Raw genomic sequence first — 26,761 nt, 5'->3', positions numbered from 1 at the left:
GTGGCTTTTTGTCTCAGGGATGTGCCTTTTTCCATCACTGTGAAAATATGCCCAAATTCAGTCAAATGTTAAGCCTTTGAAAAATCACTGTTCAAATGGGGCTGAAGAGGACCACAGAGGACTTTTTCTGCAATTGCAGTTCCTGGCTGTCCTAGTTCTGCATCCAGGCACTGGAACTGAGACCAGGGAGCTGTGATGCAGAGACCTGGGAAGTGCTGGGCAAAGAAACTGGAAAAGGATCCAGGGGAAGGAAGCACGCTGGGATTGGACAGGGAGCCTGGGATTGGGAGCCAGTGCAGATGGGATCTATAGGTATAAGGTGACAGGAAGCTTGTGCGGGTGGAGAGAGACATTGCACAAGGAGACAGGAGGAGAACTGGGAATGGCTGAGCAAAGAGACTGGGGACTAGGAGCTGGGGCAAGAGGACTGTGGAGGGGAGACCAGGACTGACTGGGCAATGAGATGGAGACCGAGATGAGAAGCCTGAGGAATGGAGAGTGGGATTGGTTAGATGAGTGGGAAGACATTGGAAGAGTGGGACAGCTTAGAGGGGAAGGGTCACGATTGGGGGAAAATGGGCAGATGAGTCTCTGCCCCTAGAGCACTCTCCCCTCCAGAGCCTGGAATGGAAACCAAGATTATCCAAGTCTCACCATTCCTCTGCTTTCAGCAAATGTCTGGGAAACCTACTGGCAAAGAATCTCCTCCCCCTCTAGTGCTGTTCAGCACTGAGGATACACTTGTCACTAAGGGAGCACCATCTATTCTGTGCACTGAATGAGGCAGAGGCCCTGTGGGGGAAAACAAGATGAGATCATGTAATTAGAAACAGTAGAATAATGCTTACAGAAAAGAGGACTGAATTAAGATTGCACGGTGATGGGCAACCTTAATTCTGGCATGTCCTAACTTCTAAGTGCTTGATTTTGCAACCTTAATAATGTTGTTTAGCACAAGTTCATGGATATTACAGATATAATGGGGAAAATAGGTCACATTTGCCAACCTTGACAGTTTTCCTTTAAATAGGAGACGATTTCATTTAAGACAAGAAACTCTCTATAGCTAACTCTTCCTCGCCCTGAAATTTGAGATACCTTTAACTTTGGCCTTAAATAATTATCTCTATTAATTTCTGAGCTCTCTTCACATTATAACTTCTTCCCATTTTTAATATTGCATCATCCCTTAAAAAAAAACCAAAAAACCCAAATAATATTGCTTTGAAGTGTAATATATATCTGATCCGCTCTGTGGGTGAGATCTTCATAGCAGCGTGGGGAACTGAGAAACATTCATAGATGGTATATGTCTCCATGTCCTGGCGTGCTTTGAAAATCTTAACCTATTTGATTATGAAGGCAACCAAAGACTCCAGTACTGTGAAACGATGAACTGTGGACTGCAGAGGTAGCAGAGGTAAAGGCTTGAAAGACATCACATAAAAATAAACGTAAGCCTTTATAGTACTTAACAGAACTTTACAATGTCAAGATTTTGTTCAATAAACATGTCGCAGACATTTGGGGAAAATGCAGTGGACAATGTCAACTCTACAGAGTGGAAGGGGTGGGGTTAAAACAGTAAATGGCTTCCCAGGTGTTTTGCTCTCACTGTAGAGAGCTCCAGCTGTGTCTGTGCTTAGCTGAGACCAGTTGCCTTGTTTTGCAGAGCAAATGGGACTATAAAAATGGAGCAGCTGTGGTAAAGCACTCTTTGACGTTTAGGTGCGAGTGCTGAATGAACACGTTTTCTAAGAGAAGAAAGAGAAATGCTTTAGGGTAATTGGAGGAGAGTGGGTTAGAGCTGGCGGGGTTTAAAATATCCCAGAAAACTGGAGTCCCCATGAGCTGAAATCCCAGAATGTTTCATTGTCCTCCATTGTAAAGCTTGTTATTGCAAGCTGTCCCGGCCGAATCTTATTAATGTGTGGGTTAGCTGTGAAGTTAGCCAGAGGTACAGCTTTTTCAGTGATCTTCGAAGCTACAGACAGGAGTAGATGAGTTGTAATTACCTGAATCTATTGTTAAGCCACCTTCAGCTATGAGTGTAATTCTAGAATTCATCTGCTGGAGAACAAGCCCACTGGTGGGGAGATAGGGTTATGTATGAGGTCTGTGTGGAAATGGGATTATAAAAACAGCAGTAAATTTTTGCAGTTTGCATCAATTCAGTTAAGTCCAATGGCATGTGATGGTGGAAAAAGAAAATTACAAGCTGCTGAAACATTAAACTAGAGGCTGTAGCTAGCAGAAGTTACTTATTTCATCATGCACCAGCTACAGAATTGTGCTGTAAAATCAGGTGTGGACCATGGTGAGGCAGGGGTGCTGTAACAATTTGTATAGTGGGTGGGTGCTGAGAGTCATTAAACCGAACTGTAAATCCAGTATATATTGGAAACCACTTCAAAGCAGGGGGGTGCGGCAGCACCTATCTGGCGGGGAGGGAAATTTCATCATTTCAGGGGATGATCAATTGGAGTTAATTGCAAAGCTCCCACTGGGAACAGAATGAGATAATACATGTGTCCCATAACTGCAAAAGCAAAAATAAACCCAGTCTTCTGGCTCAATGGCATGACATGTAGGCATGAAGAGGAAGAATTTCCATGAATAGGAATTTATTTAATAATCCACACACTATTTTGTACACTTGATATCACGCACCTTTCCCCCCCACAAGGGTTCAACAAAATAGCATTTAAACACTGCTAGAGGCAGTGAAAAGTCTCATGCCTTGGAACTGATCGTGCAGGGGAGGAGTTACATTATAATAGAATAAACAAAAGTTGCACATTGTAACCTGATGACTGATCCCTGAGTACTTCCCTGCAAAGGGAGGCATAAAAGAAAGTGAATGAACTTGCTGATAGCAGCACAATGATGTGCTAGGAGCCCTGTGCTGAAATTCTACTACCGAACCGGAGGAAAGATTGAGATGATTTCCCTCGATCGGAGGGAGTTCAGCCTATCTTTACCTGTCAGAAATGACTCACCCTTGAGGCTCTTTAAACTTTTTTTTTTCAAAGAGCAAATTGCCTATTTAATGGAATAAATTACACTAAAGAGCAAGGAATTTTCCCAAGAAAGTATTCCTCTATTGCACAAGTTGAAGGACTGTGCCATACTAGCAATATATTTAAGATGCTTGCCAGGAACAAGAAAGAAACATTTCTAATGAAATGGGATATATATATAAACTTATTTTCCAAGTGGCTATCTTTCCTTCCCTAGTTATGTGGCCTAGTTTTTATTAAATAGGTAAACAGGGCACATAGTCTTGCTACATGGGAGCTACCAGCTTGGGAGAAACATTTTTATGAGATCGCTTTGTGAAAATACTGGCAGTACGTCTCTGTAGCAGCAAGATGTCTAATGGTTTTGGCATGAAAATTGTCGTCTGCCATTAAAACTTTGGGATGTGTTTGGGACAGCCAGACTTAGGAAAGATTTGTCACTTCTGTTTTGTCCAAGTTATTACTTCCAAACACATTATCACAAAGGCAAGCCGGCTTACCCCTCCCACATACGTGTACAAGGCCTGAAATGCAAAGGAGCTGTCGTAGACTGGCCATGCTATGAGAATCCAGACCTGTGTGCTTCAGAACACTAGTCTATGGTAACACCCTCTGGCAGTTCTTAGGAGGGATCAGGACATGACTAATGCATCAGTGAACCATATGGCTGCTGACAAAGCCCACATATAGGGAGTGCTGCAGAAGCAGCTGTTTGGTACTCTGGACTGAAGTTAAGGAAGGGAAAATTCCAGTCTTCCCCCCCACCTCACCTCCAATAACTCCCATGTGGGTCTCCTACACCAAGTCTGTTCAACTTGGGCTTTTGCAAAGAACACAAATTTGTCTCTGAGGTTAAATAGTAATAGATGGGGAGAATCCACTAATGGCTAATCCACCCAGTTACTGTCAGCTGGTGATCCCATATAGTCACAGGCCTCATTTCAGCATGAAGGAAACTGAGCCCCTGCTCATAGACTCACCTCCCACATGGATAAGCTGATAAAAAAGACTTGAATAGCATTATACAAAATAGAGGTGGTATTTTAATCGCCAGTTGCTACTGGCATCAAAAACCTCTTTGCCCATTTAACCAATCCTAGTATTAGTAGAAGGAGTACATGTGTATACAATGATAGTGTCCAGACTGGGGGTTCAGTTGTGCTGGGCTCTGTACAAACGTAGATAAGAGACAATACCGGCCCTGAAGGGCTTACAGTCTAAAGATACAAACAAAGGGTAGGGATGGGGATATGTCCACAGTCAAAGGAATATGGTGCAGAATTTGCACAGATCCTATAGTAAAATATCTAGAAATCAAAAAAGGGGGGAGAAGGAATACAAGGATTGCTCTTTTACGTTTGTAAAACTTCACAATCCTGTTCAGTAGCTTGTAATCTATTGGCCCCCTTTTCACACAGTTGTCACTCAAAGCTAATCTATAGGGATAGATGCTGCTCCACAAAGATTTTTCTATACGTTCCTTTTAAGGCATTACAAAATGAAAATCCTTCAAATGCAGCTTCTCTTCTTTGGCATCTTGCTTAGCAATCAGCTGGGAGAGTCCTACACTTCTAAAGGACTTTCTGAACGATGCTGCTTAAAAAAAATACCCTGCAGCAGCATTTAAGGTCATCTATTGCATATTAAGCATCTATTGCAGGTTAGCTGTCCCCTGCCTCTTCCCCAAGGGCCCTGTCATCACTTGGGGTTTAGTTTGTGCCATTTACCCAAATGGTGGCATTTGCTGTGTGTGATTGGTCATCATGTGGTAGTACGAATGCTGACTTTAGCTGCTGGCCTAGAGGGACACATGATGGAAAACCCAGTAAGCTGGTTTAAAACGCTCCTTGCATGTTGAGTGGGCGCCATTTTTAACCATCTCAATGCTCAGCAGAGAGGCTACAAGAAACACTTTCCCTGATTCTGGAATATCACTGAGAACATTCCAAATTCCTCCAATGTATCTGCCTTCTTTTCCCTTGCAAATATATTTACACTCTCTGGACTGATCACAAATAGCTTGCTGCAAGTCTACATTCAAGTTGGTTTTGGTTAGCTGATTGGTCATGCTAATCACAGGGTAGTGTTTAGGTGTCCTGATTGGATTACCAAAAAGGAAGTTCAGGAAAGAGGACTGAATAAGCATATTCAGTCCACAAACCCGGGTGTGTCAGTTTATAATTCACCTCCCATGAATGCTCGGGCATTGAATTGAATTGAGTATTGAATTGCTAGTATTGGTTAGTCTAGGAGGACATGGAGGTATGATGATGTGAAACCACTGATGTGCTTTACCTAGTTTACTGTTAATTGTATAGTAATATAGTTTCTCATTTTTGTCACAGAATGCAAAAGGCTGTTTTCATTTTCCTAGGTACGCTTTCTATGTTGGAATGGACTGTTCGGGTTGACTAAATCCAGCAACACAGTGCTCTAAGAACTTAGCACCTTTTCTGTAATTCTTCCAATGTGTGACCTCTTCATGGAGGCATGAAATCAGATTATTAACATTACATCGATTAAGATGAATTGTATTGAAGCTGTGTAATAGCATGAACCACATGACCTGGTCAGCTGTTTCATTGCCTTAAATAGAATTGCATCTCTCTTTCAAAAACCGACATTAAAGCTGAGGAGTGCTGTAACCATTTGAGCCTTTCCTACCTGAGCATCATGCCTGATTGTAGACAGTTTTTATTCCAGAAAAGACTCTTTCTGCACAGCATGTTCTACAGCACTACTTCAGAATTCCACCCACAGATGTAGCATATTCCCAGAGGTCTAATCAAATAAATAACTCATGTATGTTTAGTTAAGAAGGTAAAAAAATAAATATACCCTGTATATATTCTTCAGTAACATGCGGTCCTTCGCTTTGACCTGATTCTATGTTCCAATGCCATGTAAATGATCAGATTCTCCATGTAGCCCCCTTAACAACCTATTTCTACCTTGCAGGAACTTCTTCTCAAGTGTTGGGAAAATACTAGCCTGTAGTGGGCACTATGGCAAATAAATGAATACTACTAATAAATGTTAAAAGCTGACAAAACCTACGTCCTTTAAGTTCTATGTGAGGTACACAGTAGCCGTAATTTCTACACTAGGATCCCAAGATTTCAACTAATTCCTCAGTTGAGTGCCTAATTGTATAAGGCTAAAACAAAATGGAAAAGTTAACACTGTTAAAAGATAATACAAGTCCTTTTGCCAATTAAACAGTAGGTAATATACTGGACAATGCAATTTGCATGATCCTTTCCTGGTGAGAAGGATACCAAAGGAACCTAAAATGTTCAATACAAACCTCACACCAGACACAGTTTAATATCTTTCATTTATACTTAATAAGTCACCTCTTACCTATGTCCTCCTTACCTCTAGGCAATGTCTTTCAGTTAAGACTTCTCAACCTTGAACCTCAGAATGAGTGAACACAAAAGAGGATTGAGATTAATAGCTCTCAGGTGTAAAATAGTTGTCATGCACAGTTTCTCACTTGTGTATTATGGGGAAAAACAAACAAACCCATGCATTCACTGTGCAGACATTGAAGATTTTGTTTTTTATTATATCACAACTCAAAACTCTTGTATTATATCACTTAAATGAACCGAAAAGCTACTCGTGAGAGACCAGCATTCTGCGGTTTTAAAAAAGCATTGTGGCATATATAAAGGGGAAATGAATGCCTTGCCGTCTATTGAACTCTCATTGATCAGACGCATTCACTGATTTCTTCTCGAGGGCAGGGATTGTTGTCATCCCACGTGCGTGAACAGCACCAAGCATAGTGTGGGTGCTGCTGGAATACCAGTAACAATCATTGCCATGGAAGCTTCCCCTGAGATTGCTGTAGATACAGCACAAGCATGATTTTCAACCAACAGGTAGGTCAAGCCCTGATCCTTCAACTTGTTGCATGTGAGTGACTCTGTGTGCTCCTGAAGTCAGTGAGGCTCCATCTGGGTTCAGCAACCCACCTGCTCAGTTCTTTTTGCAGGATGTGGGCCAGGGTATCAATCTCTCAGGGCTGCAGTGAGACTTAATATTTGTAAAATGCTCTGAGATCCTCAAATGGAAAAGGCTATAGGGAGAGCAAAGATCAGTAACTCCAGCACTTACGATGACCTCACACCAGAACTCCAGCTCCCCTGTCTTATTCTCATGGATGCAAGCACAATTTCCCAGACTTCCAGTTCAAACATGTTTCCAATAAAGTTCTCCATGGGCCTGCCAACCCTTTTGCGATCATCAATCACCATTTGGTCGTCACTGCACTTCATGGTGCGGAAATGAAATGTCACCTTTTTCGCAAAGCCAAGGAAAGTGTTATTGAATTATTTTTTTTTAACTGAGCGGCTGGCATCAGTGACTAGCATATTTATTAATCTGCTCACCTACCACAGCCTTGTCAGGGACCTTCATTAAACAGCTTTTAGTATGTCTGTAGTGGAATGCGTCAGCAAAGTTTCAAAAGCATACACTTACATCATGCCATTTAGGAAGTGTAAATACTGGTAGTGTTTTTAACATGTTCTGCTGTCTTGAAGGGAACAATATTATTCTTGACAGCTGATAGTGCACACTCTTAACATTCAAGAAATTCTGGAGTTACTCCACAGAACTAGACCAAATCAACGATAGGTCCATGGACCAAACTGACTTTTGAAGGGAACTGTGGGTAAAAATGCCTTCTTGAATCGAGGAAATGTCTCTAAAATGATCAGTAACTATCAGCTGTGTATATTGATAACCATGAAACTTCTCTTTATCCTTTAGTTCCTTTCTTTTTTATACAGTTCATTCGGAATCCATTTTGTTTACAAGGTGGTCAGTTAAGTTCTTCATTGTGTGTGTGGTGGGGGGGGGGAATTGTGCCTGATAGGAGACACTTTAATTGACATAGGATCAGGTTTGCAGTGCCTTCAGGCCCATGGATCCAACCGTTGTACGTGTTTGGGAATAGTCACATGTTCATATAATCTGAAACATAAATACACTCACACAAAATCCCTCCTAATCCACTTACACTATTTTTAGAATCAATCAGATTTGCAGCTGGGCTCATCCTTATGCCAAGTTTCATTTCGATGGGACTTTAAAAGAAGCATCCTCTAAAACCCCTAAAATGCCAAACTGCTGACCATTAATCATAAGGTTGAACATACCACATTATATAGTGACTGGGCACATTTTTGTAAAGAATGTGTGTTTCTTACTTCATTCTTTAACATGCCTCAATGGTACATAGGCCTTGTACTGCCTCTCTGCACTGGAGTGAATTTTACTCTTTGTGTTTTATAATTTCCACATCAAGGGACTGGTAGTTAAACTACGAAGACGAAAGTTGTGATCTTTTGGGTGCAACAGCAGAACCATCCTGAAGCAGAACTTACTTTCGATCCACTTATAAAAGTGGGTCGTCCAACTGCTCTCCCCAACCCATCTCATCTTAATTCCTCCCACATTTGATAATACTGCTTTCTCCAGGACTGTCTGTCTCTAAATGGAACAGTAGGCAGTAGCAGACATGTGCCTGGCTTCGTAATTCATTCTAAGCACAGATCATGTGTCTTCAAAAAAGATGAACCTTCAGACAAAGTTAAGATGGTGACACACCACATTCTTGGTAGCATGGGAGACCTGTAAGACACAGTGCACATAAAGCTGGACAAATTCATATGTGCAGCTCTCTGGTATTTGACCTCTCTGTGTTAAGGCTTATGCTATTTACATAAAAAAGACTGTTTCTAATTAAAAATAAAAATAAAAATAAAAAAGTTAATGGAGCCAGCAAGATTTGTCAGGTTAATGAAATAACTTAGTGCCTCCAGATTGAACTGAAGAATTAAGGTATATCCGAAAGTCTTAGGTTAATTCTAGAATTCCAGCATGGAACTGCAGGGACAGTAGAATGTCAGATTCTGTATCTGCTCTGTAGATCTGTGAGACTCAGTGCTATCCTTTGTCCTTTCTATTCATTTTAGTTAAGCAGTGATTTTTCCACTTTAAGAAATTACCACCAGTCCCGTTTTTAAGACTGGGACAATAACCTAGTAATATAAGCACCTATTACAAAGCAGGACAAGTGATAACTTAATTTCATCATTTTTGAAATCTCCTGGCTTCTCCTTCTCAGGTGAATCTAAGCCAATCATTTAACTTTTCAGGCAGAGCTGCGGTGATTTTATTGGTTCTTAGCTCCATCTAGTGACTAAAAGATATTTCTCACTCATGCCAATGTGGATTTCTAATCAGAAAACTTCTCTGCAATATAGGTTCCAACGCCCAAGAGAAGGAAAGAGGGGAACCTGTCCGCCAACCTTAATATTCTGCTATCCTCTTAGGCTATATCTACACTGCACTTTCGTCGGTAAAACTTTTGTCGTTCAGGGGTGTGTAAAAACACACCCCTGACTGACACATGTTTTACTGATGAAAAGTCCCTTGTTATGGGTGGTTTCTCTCCTACTGACAAAGAGTGGCTACACTGCACTGACCAGGCCATTAAAAGTCCAGTTGGCATTGAAACGGGGTTGTCAGGCTCCCAGGAAGTGGACTGCGTATCCCTCTGGCTTGGGGGTGGCCACAGGGGCTCCATACACTGCCCCTGCCCTGAGCGCCAGCTCTGCAGCTTCCATGGGCTGGGAACCATGGCCAATGGGAGCTGCGTGGGTGGTGCCTGCAGGTGGGGGTAGCACACAGAGCCCCCTGGCCTCCCCTCCGCCAAGGAGCTGGAGGGATATGTCACCACTTCCCGGGAGCCACCTAAGATCGGTGCCACCCAGAGCCTGCACCCCACACCCCCTCCCACACCCCAATCCCCTGCCCCAGGCTGGAGCCCCTTTCCCGCACTCCGAACTCCTCAGCCCCAGACCCACCCCAGCCAGAGCCCTCACCCCAACCCCCTGCCCCAGCTCAGAGCCCCCTCCCACACTTCCTTACCCTCGGCCCCACCCCCCAGCCCAAAGCCCGCTCCTGCACCCCAAACTCCTCCGCCCCAGCCCTGCCCCAGAGCCCTCACTCCCTCCTGCACCCCAACCCGCTGTCCCAGCCCAGTGAAAATGAGCGAGTGAGTGAGGGTGGGGGAGTGTGAGCGACGGAGGGAGGGAGGGAGGGACAGAGTGAGCAGGGTGGAGCCTCAGAGAAGGGGTGGGGCCTCAGGGAAGGAATTGGGCAGGGGGCTGGACAAAGGTGTTAGTTTTTCTGTGATTAGAAAGTTGGCAACCCTAACTAATGCTGCTTTCCTGTTTGGTGAGGTGAGCTACACAATTACAGAGGTTTACACTGCAAACATTCAATATAAGTTTATATTATGGGCTACAGATGTTCTGAGATCAACACATATAGAATCCTACAAGCTTTTCATCCAGTCTAAACACTAAACACATTCTTATCAACTTAGCCTCTGTTTTAACCGGGCGAACACACAGGTGAGCCAGACTGGTGACCAGCATGCATTTCTTATGCCCCTTGGCATGAGCTGGTACCTGGTCTGTCAGTGTTACAATAATGAGTTAATAAAACTTGTGATTTGGGAGCATCTTTTTGTTTGGTGTTTGTACAGTGCCTAGTGCACTGGGATCCTGGTCCATGACCTAGACGCCCAAGTGCGAGGATAGTACAAATAACAATGATAAAAGTGGCTTTCTCGCTGCTGCAATATAAATTCTTTAGGGAAGGGGGTTTGTGGGGCAAAAGGGGAATTGTGTTTTATTAGTTGTTCAGTGCTGTGTACAGTAACAGCACTGTACAAAATAAACAGACGCACAGATTAAGTAACTTGTCCAAGGTCATGCCAGGTGTCTGGCAGTGTCAGGAATTGAATCCATAACTCCTGAGCCCTAGCACTGTACCTTAACCACAACGCCAACTTTTTGCTCCCGATTATTTGCCTGCAAAGGCTCATGAACACTAACAATCTGTACTTTAAATAACAATTATTGAATTCTTATGCTACCCTATAAGAACTCTAATATTTTCCTTTCTTTTGGTGTGTACAGTACTTTTAATTATATAATGCAATTGTTATGTTAGGGGATCATTATTTCTCTGCTACAGCAAAAAATACTTTTTGTACCTTGCTTTCCTCTCTTTTTCCCCAGATAAAGAAATTTCAGAATTCTTGTTACTGTTACCGGGAGCTTTTCTTCCAAGACTTAATAAATAAGTGTAATCCTAGGAACAAGTTTTTGTTGTTTTTAAGAAATCATTTCACCTTCATCTCAGGCTTCTCTAGAAACACCTTTCCTCGGTCATCATAGACTGCAAGTTGATCTCTCCATTAAAAGAGAAATATATCAGAAGGCAGCACTCTAGTGGAAAATACAATATTTATGTTCTAAACATGTTGATTTGGATTTCAGAAAGGAGTGCTTGATAGAGTACATAACATCTGACACAACCCTGACTTCTGTTAAATGATGGAATATCAAGTAGAAACACAAATCTGACAGACCATAGTTCATTGAAACCAAAGGCAACAGACAAACCTTTTGAGAGTCTTATTTATTTGTATTATAAGTAGCCTATTATACTAGACATTGTACAAACATGTAGTAAGAGAGTCCCCACCACAACAATCTTATCGAAATAATCAAGAGAAAAAAAAAGTTGGAAGCAAAACCAGGTGAAATGACTTGCCAAGGTCACACAGTCAATCAATGTCAAAGCCAGAACTAGAATTGAGGTGTCCTGACTCCCAGTGCTATATCCACTAGAACATGCTGCCTCTCAATATACGTACGGCTTCCTTTATATATGACTTTTTTCTTTAATGGAGTCATGTCAGCAGATCATGTTCCAAAATAACATTTGACAATTGCCAGCAATAGACAGCCTGATTTCTCCAGCGATTGTCTTATTTCCATGAGGAAAAGTGATTGATAAAAGACTATTTATTGAAGGCTCATTTTTTTAACAAAAATTAATGATTTGTGGTTGCCAATGAGTCATGAAACAATTAAAATCTGGCAAATCTGAGCAAAATTGCCTAGTATTATTGCCATAAAAATTTCTGTGTTCTAATTTTGTATGCTTGCCAGTGGAACCAGTTCTTATCATCCAGGAATATCTGTTCAAAAATTATCAGTTAAAATCACCAATAATTTTGCATCAAATTAGCCACAGGAATTGAGCTGAAAGATAATCATCAGTTCCTACAGAACTTGTAAATATAGTTATGCTAGCCTTTTCAAAAGGTATAATAAATATTGTATTGCTTTCTTTACCCACTAGATCTCTGAACACTTTGCCAATGTGGGTGTCTATTATTTATACCCATTTGTTCTCCCCTACCAGTTGGCTAATGCATGTTCACCTGTAAGACCAACAGGTCCTGATCAGGCCTATCCCACTATCCATAGGAAATCCCACGGTGGGGTAAGCATAACTAGCAGTTTCCTCATGCCTCCCTCTCCGCCATTATCACCAATAGTGCAATGGGGCTTGTATGCCCACCACCTGTGGCTCTGAGAAGACTTCCCAATGATGGAGAATGGGGATGTTTCCCATGGCAGTTGAGGGCAGGGATTTCGGTGGTCCACCATCTATTTTACAGAGTCTGTGTTTCACATGGTGCTGTTAAAAGGTTGAGAGATGTTACCAGTTTTGTGAACCAGTGGCCCAGAGATGAGGCTCTTTAACCAGTTTTCAGACACATTCTTGGCTATATTTACAGCAGGGCTAGTTTGAAAACCGAACTTTCAGGTGCAGAGATGCCATGATATTAGTTGATAGCCTTTATGGTGACATAGTGCGATGGTTGAACTGATAGGTGTTAGCCTGTTTCGCACCCTTTGCCTGGAAGAGACTTTTCATCAACTTCAAAATCGCACATTGACTCCTTCAAAATTATAAACATTGGATGTACATATTTTCTTGCCTTTCCTTCCACTAAAACACAGGGATGTGACCTGGGATTTGAAACCCTCTGCCTCCATTGCCATGTACAAACTTTAATGAATAAAAGCAGGGATTGCTCACCTTTCAACAGTACCTGTCATTGGAATCGGCACAGCTCTCACAGGTTCTTAGTCATTGTGATGCCTGTGGCAATGAACAGCTTTGGATCTGCTTAGAAGTTTCTGCGGTTAGCAACACTGACACTTGCTCGGGGTGTTCTTAATGTGTGATGTAAAGAGACAGCAAAGCATTTTCCATTTCCTCAGGAAAGATGTTAAGTAAATTCATGGTGAAAGATAAAGAGGCAGCTGGTAGATTCTACCACTGGAGGAGGAGAACTGTATTTGGCTCTGATCTTGGTCAAATTATGAGGCAAAAATTATATGTCAATAATAAAGAAGATTCTTAGGTTTTTAAATACCAGAGATTTTTTTTAAGGATCCAGATCAAATGAGCAAGATGAAGAATATGTACAGCTGTGAGGTAAATGTAAGGGTGGTCTTCATATAGGTGTGTTTACATATGAAGTCTGTTTCTGAATGGAAGCCCATAGATATGTAGGACTGAGGCCGATAGTGCAGTATGCTTTGTGCTTCTACAGTAATTTGATTGTATTAATGTGCATGTAACTTTCAACAAAACCTGAAAGCACTTAATTTTTTTTTCAAACTTACCTATGGACCCGATAATAACCCTAGTGTTCCTCCTTGTGGACTAGCCATAGACTAAGCTGGAAGTTTTATACATGACCTGTTTGAGTACAAAAAAGCTGAACATGCTTTTTTTTCATTTGAAGACGTAGCTTTATTCCCCTGATCATATAACTCGAAAATTGTGCCATTTATTATGCCCAAACTTGCATGTGCAGAGACAAAACCAGTATTTGGCTGAGACCAAGCATTTAAAATTTCAGCTGAAAGGATATTTTTAGAAAAGGTTAAAAGCAAGTGAATGCTGGAGTTCTTAAGATTGTCCTTTCCTCACAAGAGGAAATTACATTTTGTGCACTACATTTATGGCAGTAGTGCTAACAACTGCTACATTTGTTAAGGGGAATCATTTTTGTTATATGTAACTTCATCCAAATCTCGCTGGTCGCTTTAACGCTTTTCTCACTCATTCTGCATTATTCCGAGTTGCTGTCTTCCAAAATAATCAGAATCAAGTATACACTGCCACTATGCTCTAGTTTTGGTGCTTTGCATAGTTTAACAAAACAATATTTAATTCTGTCCTTTGATTTATATAATTATTTTCCTGGGTTGTTGTCATGTGCTGTCACACAATAAGCCCCCATTACCTCAGACTGAATTTATAAAGTGGAACGTGTCAAGCAAAGAATACTTTTTCATTAAATTCTGATGGAAAATGTAACATTGTTGGGAAAATTCTAGCAAAAAAGGTTACGGTTTTCAGATCAGATTTAGAGCTAGTCAAAATTGTTCTCAAAAATGGAAAATGCAATCAGAAAATTCTCAGTTTTTTTCCCCCCACCCCCAGTATTGTTTAGAGTTAGGAAGATGGGTCTTCTGAAGCAACTGGCATTACCAAGGCAGGATACTGGCTGAGAATGGGCCGTTGGTTTAATCTGGTATGGCAGAATTTGGTGGAAGTTTATTATACGCCTGCCTGCTTCCACGTAAAAGATGCACAGTGACATTACAGTCACGTGCAGTCTTTGCCATGAGCAGGTGCATTCAAAGACCACTTTGGTTCGGAATGTAATTACCAAGGTTAATCTAGTGCACAGTTACCATTGTCTGAACAAGTACCGGTAAGTAAATGCCATTAGCTGCAGGTACTGAATCACTGCACCATTAGTACAAACATGTCTGCTGCTGTCACAAACTTCCCCTGCGCTGTTGTGAATACAGCCTCATTGTGCCCTGAATGTAACTGCACTATGGGAAGGAGAGAGGGGTGCCAGGGCTAAGTGGAACTAAAGTGCTTGTGCATCAGTCATTTGTGCCTCTTCACTTGAATGAACAAGGTACTTCTGCTTTAATTAATGTTTGTGGCAACCAAGAGAAACACAGAGAAGATTATTTAGCAAATGTCTGATGGTTACTGGAATAGTTCTGATGAGCTCTCGGAGGGCAGGGACTCTCTCTGTGTGTGGGCGATGTCAAGCATTCTTGTGGGAGCTGACCAAATAAAAATATTTTTAGTAGGAAGGTTTTGGTTTTGGTTTTTTTTGTTCTACCCTTTATTCCTTTCTTGGGACATCAGTGCTGCGGCCGGGAAGGTGGGTCATTAGATGCTTCTGGGGCTAACTACGCCCATAATTAGGTGGTTATACTCAAATATCAGCTGTGCAAGGCTCTCTCAAGCTATGGGGTAGGGCTGGCCCAAACTTTGAGTGGGAGCAGGTGGAGGGCATGGAAGCACCCCTTAAGCCCCGGTTTCCCAGGCTGTCTGTGTGTCCCCTGTAGCCTCTGTTCCCCAGGAGGAGGACTCACAACTCACTCTGGTTTCAGTTGGCTCAGTCTGCACAGAGAAAGCAGCGAATCCATCTCATTGCAACCTGTCATGGTTAAGGCTGTTCTAGATGTGCCTACTTCAGTATTCTAGCATTTTGTTAGTGGTTGGTCTATATGAGTGTTGTCCTAGCTTATTTGGTTTGATGGTAAAAGCTTGAGAGCAAGAAGTTATCCTATAAATACTCAAGTGTGTATATATAGTGTATGACTGCCGTACTTAGGGTGACCGGACAGCAAGTGTGAAAAATTGGGACGAGGGTGGGGGGTAATAGTCCCAAATATTCGGACTGTCCCTATAAAATAGGGACATCTGGTTACCCTAGCCATACTGTCTGGAAACAACACAAGAAAACATTCTATAGGACCTAGCCCGGTACTAGGAGGGAGAGAAACTGGAAGATGTAACAGCTCTTCTCCATCTCTCTAACTTCGTTCACGTATTCTAGGTACCTATTTAACCCAGTTTCCTCTCAATGAGGTATTGCAATGCCACCAAAAGCCACATGATGGCAGCACCATACAAATGTACTGAAGAGACAAGGTGGGTTGAGGGAACATCTTTGTAGGGGACCAATTCCTACTAATGAAAGAGACAAACTTGTCTCTTGTCTCTTCCACCAACAGAAGTTGGCCCCATAAGAGAGATTGCCTCACTCACCTTGTCTCTCTAAGATCCTGGAGCCAACACGGCTACAACACCACAAACATAAATGTCTTGAAATAAATCCTGCCAAATTTAACTCAGCAGAAGAAACCTGCCTTTGTCAGGCTGATATCTCCAAAGCAGAATAAGGTTAAAATAGTTATTTTATGGGAAAACTATTTTATTCTAGCCATAAGATTGAACCTTTTGAATCTATTTTTTTTCCTCTGCAGTAGGATAAACAAACTGATTCCCTGTCCTGATCTCAGAGATAGCATGTGACATGCAGGGCCAGATTGTGCTCTGACATACGCTTGTGCAAAACTGAACTAACTTCACTGAAATTAACCAGGCAGCTACAGATTTTCACAGATATGCCTAAGAGCAGAAATGGGCCTAGTGTGTATTAATTAAAACTGACTTAAAGGCCTCAACGATGTCTGTTACAGGTCTGTTTGTAAGCTTTCCATTTAACAATAAAGACATGATTTTTTTTATTCCAATAGGCTAAACTCTTCTGTTATCTAATGCCATCCACCTCACTATTTTTCATTGTGACAAATTTATATAGGCTAGTACAGAAGCTACTATACAATTGGTCACTTGTACATTTGGTAACGAAGGTCATCCATTGGGGAAATCTGGGTATTACACCCACCACCACCCAGTTTTGGTGAGAACTAATGTGTTCTTGACCTCAATATTAATTCCACTTTTTGAACAGCATTTTGCAACTCCCTTTAACACAGCCTCTTTCTGTTTTACTTCGCACTACAGTATTTCACACCAGATTTATTCATAAGGAGCCATTGGGCCCAGTGATTATACTGGATAGTGAATTCAAGTCATATGAAGACTGGTAGGACCAAATCTGCAGCCTAAGGAATGCCATAACCACTAGAAATCAAAATGACCAGTGAAAGAATCGAAATATTAAATATCTGGTCAAGATGTCTGCTCACCAGCTGAGCTGTTAATCATTCTTCAGCAAAAAGAAATTATAGATCTACTGTATCCCAGTGAGGGGAGAGCTCCTCTCCTGTATTGGAGCTATACTAAGGATGATTATGCCCAAAGGGAACAAATCTATTGGATGGGAGATGGGAAGTTGCAGTATTAAATGTTGTTTTTCTTATACTTAGATTGTTAACTGTCTGGGGCCTACCGCACCTACCACAATGGGGTCTGGTCCATAACTGGGTCTCCAAGACGTGGATTATTACACAAATACTAAATAAACTTTTAAACCAGGTTTAGCTTCCCCTTGCCAGTTTACTGGGTGTTCTCTGGGATACATAGGCTGGCTCTTTATGCATTTATCTCAACACTTCAACCAGACTTTCCTCTCAGTTTTTTTGTACATCTTTGGGTAGGACGCAGTGATTGTGAACAATGTTGCTTTGACCATCGTGGAGTCTGAAGTCTTCTGTTTATCTGTTAACAAATTTGATAGGAGTAGAGGCAGGGAAAGCTTCCCATCACTGGTTCAGCAGGACTTAGTAGAGATCTGGAGAGAGCGCCCAGCTCCAGAGGTGAAATAGTTCAATCACAGGGTGCATTTGATCCTTAGTTTCTGTCCTTACAGACAGACAGCAATGGTGCCAGTCAGAGCCAGCCACGGCTGTGACCTTTGTGAAGTGGACATATGGCACTTAAGAACTGGCTAGAGACCACGCTTCAGCCAAACATTAAGATAACTGCCGGTCCTGGCAGAATAACATTCTCTGCCTCCTTCAGGGCCATTGAGATGGGGCCTAAATGCAGAGACCAAAAAAAATAGCAAACATGAGACACAAAGGGCCAGGTGCAAGCCACAGGATTTTAAAATCACCCAGGGCTCTAAAATTCCTCCCCCTTGTATTATCATTATTCCTCACTGTTACATTCTGGGGAAGGTTATTTTGGTGTTTGTTTTGTGTTTGTAAACAAAAAGCCTTCAAAACATGCAGGATCTTTAAACATAAAAAGGGGGGAAGGCTACTGTCTAAAATTTCCCCAGGAGTTACCAATAAGGCCTGACCACAAACTGACTCCATAGGTCTGGGTAGTCAGGAGTTTGGTTAAACCCTCCATGGAATTCCTGCATTTTAGGTGCTCAAATGCACTTGTTCTGCTTTGACTTCCCTTAACATTCTCACCGTGTCTAAGAGTGCTGTCTTCTGGAGGCAGGGCTGCCCGGGGGGCGTGGGGTGATTTTCCCCGGACTCTGCAGGGGCCCCCATGAGAATATAGTATTCTATAGTATTGCAACTTTTTCTTATGGAAGGGGGCCCCCAAAATTGCTTTGCCCCAGGCCCCCTGAATCCTCTGGGTGGCCCTGTCTGGAGGTCACTGACCACAATGTCTTGAATTTCTAATTCCTTCTTGAGCGGCTCTTTCATATCTTTGGGAATCACTCCAAGTGCTCCTGTCATCACTGGGATCATCTTTGTTCTACCTTTCCAGAATTATTCCACTTTGTGGGAGAGTTCTTCCTACTTCACTGTTTTCTCTTCCTCTTTCTTGTTTGTGTTTCTGTCTGCTGGTCTGGCAATATCAATTAGCATCATCTTGTTTGTCTTCTTTTCTACAACAACTATGGCCAGCCTGTTTGCCTGCACCCTTCAGTCTGTGACAATTGTCAGATCCCATAAAATCTCAGCTTCTTCTCTAGAGCACTTCCAATTCGGTGATTGTAATACTGGGTGGTGTGTTTAAGTCTCTGCTCGCCACAGAGGCTCCAGTGATGACACTTGGTGACCTAATGATTATTACTGTAGCGCCCTGAGGCTCTGCCTGAGATCAGGGCCCCATTGTGCCAGGCTCAAACTCACCCGTGGAAACCCAACTCCTGCCTCCAAGAGTTTACATTCTAAATAAACAAGACAATGGGTGGGAGAGGACACAGAGGCACAGAGAGAGGTGGTGCCTTGCCCAGGAATTAGACTCTAAGACCAGGTCTCCTGAATCCCACTCCAGTTTCCTATCTGCTGGGCCACACTACCCCCTGTTTCAGTTTTAGTTAACTTTCCCTTTCAGGAACACTGCTAATGACATTCAGCTCCCCTATAGACTTCCTCTAAAGGATGAATTCAGGCATTTCCAGATGTGACTGATTTTTTTTTTTTAAATTCTTTCACTTCACAGATCACACGCCTTTCACATCATCGGGTAGGCGATGACAAAATAATTAAGCTCTGAGTCAATCAGGTCTCGATATCTCCTGAAAATATCTCGCAACATTCGATCTTCTTCAATGGTTTCATACCGATTTGTGTAAATCCTCACCTGTGTGGACGAAGCAAAATCATATCTGTAAGAAGCGCATTAACTGGCCAAAATTAAGCTCCAAAGCACACGTGGCTATTGAGTTTTCTAGATAAGCGTAATATCTAATAAGACAGGTCATCACTGGGTCAAATCCAGAAGCCCTTGCTCCGGTTTGGCTTGGGCAAGACTCTCAGGCCTGCCAGTGAAAGTTGTGCCTCATGAAATGCTGAGTGAAAACTAAGACTTTCACCAACCCCTCCTTGGGCCATTTCAATGGAAGGAGATACTGGAGAAGGAAAGACTCAGTGGGCTGAAGAGGGCTTCTCCAGGAGCCATAGATTCCTGGGACCTGCACAGATCTTGGGGGATCTATAGAGGCACAAGCCAGCTCTGCTTGTCCTAAGACCCTGCTGGCTCTCGGGTAGCATGGCTCATTTAGACCAGTGCGAATGTTGCTTCCCCTGGCTGCAGTTTGTCGCAAGACTATGCTTTGCATAGGGCTCCCCAGCTATTGTGAAACAGGGCTGTGTTATTTTGGAATACGCTTCATGGACCTGGTCAAGTCTAGGGAGATCCATGCCTGAATGGTCCCCTCTCAAGTGGAATTTGGAAATACAGTACATGTATGGTTCTTGCACTTCCTTGCAATCCTTTTCTCCTGTGTGTTAACGGTAACCTTAAACCAACATTCAGAGGAGGGGGCTGCATTACCCTGTTCATAAATCTATGCTTCTACTTGAGGTTCTTTGGGTGGAATGCAACTTTTGAAACACAGGATTTTACCTTCATGGTCCTCAGGGTGCATTTCCCTTCTGCTTGATTTTGTAACAGCCTCTCCACAAATGCAACACGGAGGAAGGCCCAGATTTTTAGGAAGAACAGCTTCTTGCATGATAACACAAGCTGCAGTAGCTCCTCATCCAGTGATTCATGGCTGTTGTTGAATTCAAGTGTTAATTTCTAGAAAAGACAAATAGTGAATATCTAGATCAATGGCCCAGGTGTTCTGCTATTGCAATTGCCCTGGGATTCAATCAGCAAATCTTTCCTTGCGCTGCTGATAGGGTTGACTTACAGGCAGGTCATTGTTTGTAACTTGGAGCTTATGTAACTTATAATTCTAGCATAATAGCACCCAAAGGCCCCAATCAGAATTGAGCCCTGTTGTGCTAGTCACTGTATATAGATAGCCCCTTCCACAAAGAACTTCCAATAGTGATGGAAAATGCATTAAATAATGCTCAGAGTCCCTGTGATGTGGTGTTATGAGAGGTTCTTACATGGATTTCCAGAGATCAATTCTGGAGAGTTTGTTCTGATCCCCCAAAACATTTGTGTTCAGGGGAATAATTATAATTCAAAGGGCTGACTGTAAATTAAAGGAACATTGTCATGTGACCATACTTGATACACCAGAGAGAGTTAACAGTAACCACTACTCACGGATGCAAATGACCATTTTCAATCATTAGCCACAAAGAATGTCTGTCAAGGGACATACTAGACATCATTTTTTCTCTTCCTATAAATCAGGGTTTCTCAAACAGGGGTCGCCACTTGTGTAGGGAAAACCCCTGGCAGGCCGGACCTGTGTGTTTACCTGCCCTGTCTGCAGGTCCGGCTGATCGCGGCTGCCGCGCCGCTTCCAGCTGCTCCCATTGGCATGGAGCAGCGATCCACAGCCAGTGGGAGCCGCGATCAGACGGACCTGCGGACAGGGCAGGTAAACACACCAGCCCGGCCCGCCAGGGGCTTTCTCTACACAAGTGGCGACCCCTTTTTGAGAAACTCTGCTATAAATTGATTTACATATTAAACCTTGTATAGAAAACCTAGTGTAGAAGATGCAAGATTATAAAGTAATAACTTACACTGATGCATGTACTTATGCCTAGGAAGATCTCAAAGCACTTTACAATCTCATATCTGAATTGTTTGAAAGGAACACTATATCTTCTTCCCTCCACTAAACCACGGCCACCTCTGTGGTACAAGGTTGCAACTTTTTAAGCGGGCACAGCAGTTTATGGAGAGGCAGTAATCTTTTCATGGCTGGGACAATCTTTTCTTTGTGTGTGTAAATACATAGTTCAGTGGGCCCAGTTGGGATCTCTAGGTGCTAGCTCAGTACAGTTAATAATTAAGAAGAAATAGAAATAATGTGTCCAACTGAAGCTGATGGAGGAATTTAGATGGGCAGAATATAATTAGCTAAACTGGACTTTGGTTGGGAAGGTGGTGCTCACATCTCTTGTGGAAAAACTGCCTTGTGGAGCTCTAATGACCTCCTGGGTCAGGGTTTCACTTTTACACTGACAGTTTGGTACAATGCTCACATGGCCATGGTTAGATTAGTGACAAAATGATAAAATGTTTCTGTTCCCACCATACCTGCAGACTGTGCTTGTATGCTGGTAAGAGATTGGTGAGGGTCGGCCTCATCGACCAGTCCGGGTCACTGAAATAGCAGCTCCGTAGACTGATGCTCCTGAGTGGGATCTCCACTAAGAGTATCCTGGCTAGACTGTCGTGCTTCATGACCCTTTCAAAGAAGAAGTTCACTTTCAGTTTGGGTGCTCTCTTGGCTAGGTTGGCCCAGGACATCCCCCAAACCACCTGCCCGTGAGGGTCATGGATGTGGCACTTGATGTTTATAGTCCAGAGAGAATGGGCGTTGTGCTTGCACAGGATGTCCAGCAATTCATCTGAGATGCAGTTGTAATTGAGAGTCAGGATGACCAGGTTGCGGAACGTGGACATAGTCTGGTGGAACAAGGGGCTGCTGTAGATGGAAAGATGATGGCTGAAGAAGTCTTCTATGTTGATTTCGGAGGCAAAACTTTTGTTTTTCAAGTAGCTCAAAGAGCTCAAAAGCTCACAGCCTTCTTCCAGCGTCACTCTTGCTCCTTTCAAGCTGAGATGAACAAGATGTGTGCCCATTCTTTTCAGGAAAATAATTAAGTTTTTAATAAACTGATTCTTAATTATGTTTCTCCAGACCAATCGGTCCAACTCCAGGTGCTGAATAGTCAGGGATACCAGGCGGGTGTTACATTTGCCCAAGCGCGAGAGAAGTCCCCTAATAGTCACTTGAAATTTTCGGGTCAAGACAGCATTGTAAGGATTCAGGAACTTGATCTCTAGGTGTTCCAAGTACTTGCCAAATCTCTTGACGTACCACAGAGCAGATTCAAACTCGGATGTGTTTGACCTGGATGGCCGCCCACTGAAGGTGATTGTTCTTGTTCTCCAGAGAGATCCTGAGTACATGGCTTGATTCCATCTCTTACAGACTAAAGCAGCCCGAGATCTGTCCCTGTCGTCTAGCCACCAGAACACATGGCTCAGGCAGATGTTGGGCAAATAAGCCCAGCAACTCTGCTGGAGTTCGTTGTCATTCTCCATCAAGGAGACAGTCAGTCAGTTCCTGCTGGGTGCAAAATCAAAGCTTAGATGGTCTCTAGATCAGGAAGGCTGTGGCTAGTTTGTTTAATGTTACTTGACAGATCAAACACTTCTAAGTGAATAGCAAAACTCCTGCCTCTTTACATTCAAAAGCAACAATCCATCCTTTGCCTCTTTACATCCAAATGCTGGTGACCACGTGAGCTCTTAGGTCTAACCTGAGATCTAACCTAAATCAGAAGAGAAAAGCAATGAGAAGAGTACAGTCACACCAACAGCAAAGGGTACAATTCCAGTACCGTGGCTTCCATAAAGCATCCGAAGAAGTGAGCTGTAGCTCACGAAAACTCATGCTGAAATAAATTTGTTAGTCTCTAAGGTGCCACAAGGACTCCTGGTTTTTTTTAGAGAAGTCTCAGTATCAATCTGCTAAATTTTTTGTCTCTGAAAACTCTAGAAGCTCCTAGAAAATACCAATAAAACTGAAGACGTTTCTTGTTGGGGATCAGTTCTTTCTTGAAGTATGCTATGTGCTTGGAGCTGTACAAAGAGTTGCTTTCCTTTGCACTGCAAAGATTAACAGCACTGACTATCTAAACGGACTATCTACATCTGCTGATCTTAGCTTTTCTGGGTTAACATCACAGCCTGTTTCAGGTGGCCCTTTAAAAACCTGCGGAAGATTTTCAAAACATTTTTGAAACTGGTCTAGCTCTGGGATTAGCTCTGGGAGTGAGGAGATCTGATGAAGAGTGGTGAAAATAAGGGACAAGAAACATTTGGGATGCAAGAAGAAGTTAGTTACCCGTTCTGCTTAGGAGGCATTCAGACCCCAGCAGCCTTGCTCCCTGCAGGGTTCAATGATCCCCTTGCCTGTTCCCCCACCCTAGGGAGCTCAGCCATTGTCAGGGAGCAAGATGTAGCCTTTGTGATGTCATGGGCACTGACTTGACTTCATTGCAGGCAGGAGCAGTGCAGCCAGCTGAGCAGTGTTACACACTGTGAAGGCAAAGGGGAGGGAAAGATGTATTCTTTGGGGGTTCGGTGTGAAAAGGGACTCTCAGGGTTGGCTGCCGTACATACTTCTCCCTCCCCCAACCCCAACAGGTGATATATCTGGACGCCAAGGGTCAAACAGTAAAGACAGAAAGTAGTGCTTGCTACAGCTTGTGACCTAGGAACAGCAAGCCTCATGTGTGATGATTTGGGGATTCTATGTACAACTTACTCCAGTTGGATTTTATGAGCAGTCTGTATTCTTATGTCTTAAACTGTCTCTTTCTGTGTTCTGCCTCATGCGCCTTGTTGTGCTAAGGAGACCAGAGAGTGGTATCAGCATGTTTGTCTATGAATAGATTGGTCAATTAAAAAACTGAGAGGGACTCCAGGAGACTTGGGGAAAGAGAGGGGCATGTTTTTGTAGCAGAAGGATCCTTTTTTTACTGAGGGGCCATCTGAATAAGAAGGACGCTGGCTGTAGGGGAGAGGGGGAGAAATATCCAGTGAATCAGGGGAGAAGCCTGACGGGGGATACTTGGATGTCACAGAGGACTCTGGCCAAATCAAGATTGATGAGGAAACTGAGGCAGGAAGGGGGGAGGGCATAGGTCTTTATTGTTTTGTCTAAGTCTGTATATTTCTTGTGCTAGCTAAAGTCAGGAATAACTGTTACACAAACTTTTACAAAGCCTGTTTGTTATCCTTGAAGAGGTAAACTCTAACCCAGACTGCTCACAAGGCTGGAGCTCTGGGAAAGGATGTGCTCACGCAACTGACGTGTCTTTGTGGGGAAAGGATCCGCTTTGGTCCTGGGGCCTCTGGCAACTGCACTCTGAGTTCCCTTCTGTGATAGAATATGTGCCCAAGAAGTGTGCCAGAGAGGCCAAAGAAAAAGATGCTTGAACCCTACCCAGAGCAAGGGAAGCTGATGAGCACAAAGGTCTAGTGTGGTGTAGGGTTGCCAAATATTTCTGGATGACTTCCTGGAGATTTCATCACATGACATTATCTTTAATTAAAGATTAATCTTTAATTCCTGGAGACTCCAGGGCAACCCGAGTGTGGTGGGACCCCAAAACAGCAGCTGGGTGAATGTGAATGGGGGGTCATGACATCATGCATGCAATACAGGCTGGTGCCCACTGGTGATGAGATAAGGCCTTGCTTTCATCAGAACTTTAATAGACCAGGATCTAACTTCTCTCCACTCAAGGCAAAGGTCTATGGAGAAGCCTGTGCTTTGTTAGTAAGTTTGCAGAGAAACAGATCTGGAGAATAAATGTGCTTCTACCCAAAGCAGCCTCCCAACCTACAAGTCTTAAAAAGTGATTAGCTAAGATCACTGACATGCTTCCAGGAGAGCAATGGAGGAGGGGAAGGGGGAATGATTATTTCCCCAAACTCTACCTAAAAACCAAGCCCCATACACTTGTGATACCAAAATAAGGTGCTACTCTCAAGCAGGTTGTGCAGATCTTCCTACTATGACCATCTCTCTTTCTTGCATTTTATTGTCACAATTAGATTTCACAGTTAACAAAATTACATGAATGGGAACCATTCTCAGCTCGCCATCCTACGTTTTGAAGACTTTTATCTGTAACCATAAAGGCTTGAAACTTGAGACTTTCATTTCACAAACAGGCTTTGAAATGCAGGTTGGCATTTTGTTTTTAATATCAATAGAACTGAGCCAAAACCCCAGGTCAGATGAGAGGAGAACACCCGTTAGCGTGGGGAGTTCCAAATAGAGATCTGATTTTAGTCCAAACACACTGTTTGTTTTGTTTTTTAATAGCTGTCCTTCTTACACTCAAAATGATCACTTGTATAGAGGGCAGTCAGATAAAGGACCAAATTCTGCCTTCAGATAGGGAGACTCAAATGCACATCTGTATCTCAAGGATACTATGGACAGAGAGATGTAGCACTCAAAAGCTGATGGAAGCAAGGCAGATCCAGGTCCCTTCTCTTTCCCGTAGAGAAAAGGGGGAAATCATTCTGCAGAAATCTGAAGCTAAGGCACACAAAAGGACAGAGAGGGGTTTGAAATAGTGCATGTGTGGGTTTTGTGGGGAGTGATGGGAATTGGGATGATATTAAAGGAAGCATTTGTACAGCTTTCTGGGTGGAGATATACTGGACTATTAGATAGTCTATTGATTGGAAGTGGCTGAAGCTCCATCACTTCAGACTTTTAAAATCAGAGCACACAAAACACTAGAAAATTTCTGTGCAGCACAATCCCTGCATGGGCACGGAGACAGGGCTTTTCCACCTCTGACTTCTGTCGTTCAAAACTCATTGCACTCACTTCTTAAGCTATAGATTCTTGTGTGATGGTGTTGCTGTGTTACATAGCATCACTAGATGTCAGCATTGAGTTTAGTGAAGAGAGAAGCAATGCAAAATGGAGTTCACAGTGTGGGAGGGGGGAATTAATAATCAACTTCACACCACAATCCACCTTCATTTTTCAAAAGGAGGATAAAGTTCAAAAAAATATCTTGTGAGGAAATGGCTTAACAGTGAGTACTTGAATTATTTTCCTCTGGAGCCGCATAAACAGACTGATTCTCTGCACCTGCGTTTTCTGTGCATTAAGCCCAGATATACAGCACATACTGTACTATATAAGATTTTGATTCAAAGCCTTGCCAGTAGTGGAAGATGGTGTTAAAATGAGATGTTTTTCCCCTTCTGTTCATTATAATGTTAAATAGCCACACGGATTAGAACTCATTTTGAACATCAGATCCAGCTGCTCTTACTCATACAGAGCAGTTATGAAGCCAATGGGAGTACTCTCTGAGGAAGAGATGCAGGATATGGCCCATGGCTGGGGTTTTCAAAAGGCAACCTAAGGTAGTTAGGCACCCAACCCCCACTGAATTGCAGTGGGATCTATGTGCCTAACTCCCTCAGGTCCCAGCTTGTGTGTCAGTCTTAGAGCCAAATACTTGAGTTGGCCCAGAGCTGCTGCCTGTGGTTACGTTGTGGTTACTTTATTATTCAAAGTGTGCATAATCCTACCGCGGGGGTAGGTCACCGTGAACCAC

At 42.8% G+C, this 26,761-nt stretch overlaps 2 protein-coding genes across 5 annotated transcripts in view; one reads left to right on the top strand and one right to left on the bottom strand.

The window, feature by feature from the left end:
- PIMREG (PICALM interacting mitotic regulator) overlaps window positions 1-26,761 on the top strand; it is an 80,385-nt gene that overhangs the window by 38,993 nt on the left and 14,631 nt on the right. The window contains exon 1 of one of the 2 annotated variants that reach the window (XM_044994156.1): window positions 23,673-23,810. The exons of the other annotated variant lie outside the window; for it this stretch is intronic. The gene's annotated coding sequence lies outside the window, so the exon portion shown is untranslated. Of the gene's footprint in view, window positions 1-23,672; window positions 23,811-26,761 lie in introns of those variants that run through there. 2 annotated transcript variants of the gene reach the window in all.
- LOC123353206 (F-box only protein 39-like) lies at window positions 19,138-23,620 on the bottom strand. 3 transcript variants are annotated; one of them, XM_044994152.1, is made up of 4 exons: window positions 23,509-23,620; window positions 21,690-22,933; window positions 20,082-20,258; window positions 19,138-19,316 (listed from the first exon to the last, which is right to left on the bottom strand). In XM_044994152.1, the coding sequence occupies exons 2-4, from the start codon at window positions 22,701-22,703 to the stop codon at window positions 19,188-19,190; spliced, it is 1,320 nt and encodes a 439-aa protein (XP_044850087.1). In that variant the 5' UTR covers window positions 22,704-22,933; window positions 23,509-23,620; the 3' UTR covers window positions 19,138-19,187. The 3 variants fall into 3 exon arrangements, with proteins under 3 accessions (XP_044850087.1, XP_044850088.1, XP_044850089.1); XM_044994153.1 differs by having other exon boundaries at window positions 21,690-22,728; window positions 23,509-23,600; XM_044994154.1 differs by having other exon boundaries at window positions 21,690-22,725; window positions 23,509-23,585.

The sequence above is a fragment of the Mauremys mutica genome, chromosome 19 (genome assembly GCF_020497125.1).
Source record: "Mauremys mutica isolate MM-2020 ecotype Southern chromosome 19, ASM2049712v1, whole genome shotgun sequence".
Classification (NCBI taxonomy): domain Eukaryota; kingdom Metazoa; phylum Chordata; order Testudines; family Geoemydidae; genus Mauremys; species Mauremys mutica.
This window is presented reverse-complemented; position numbering and strand designations above follow the sequence as displayed.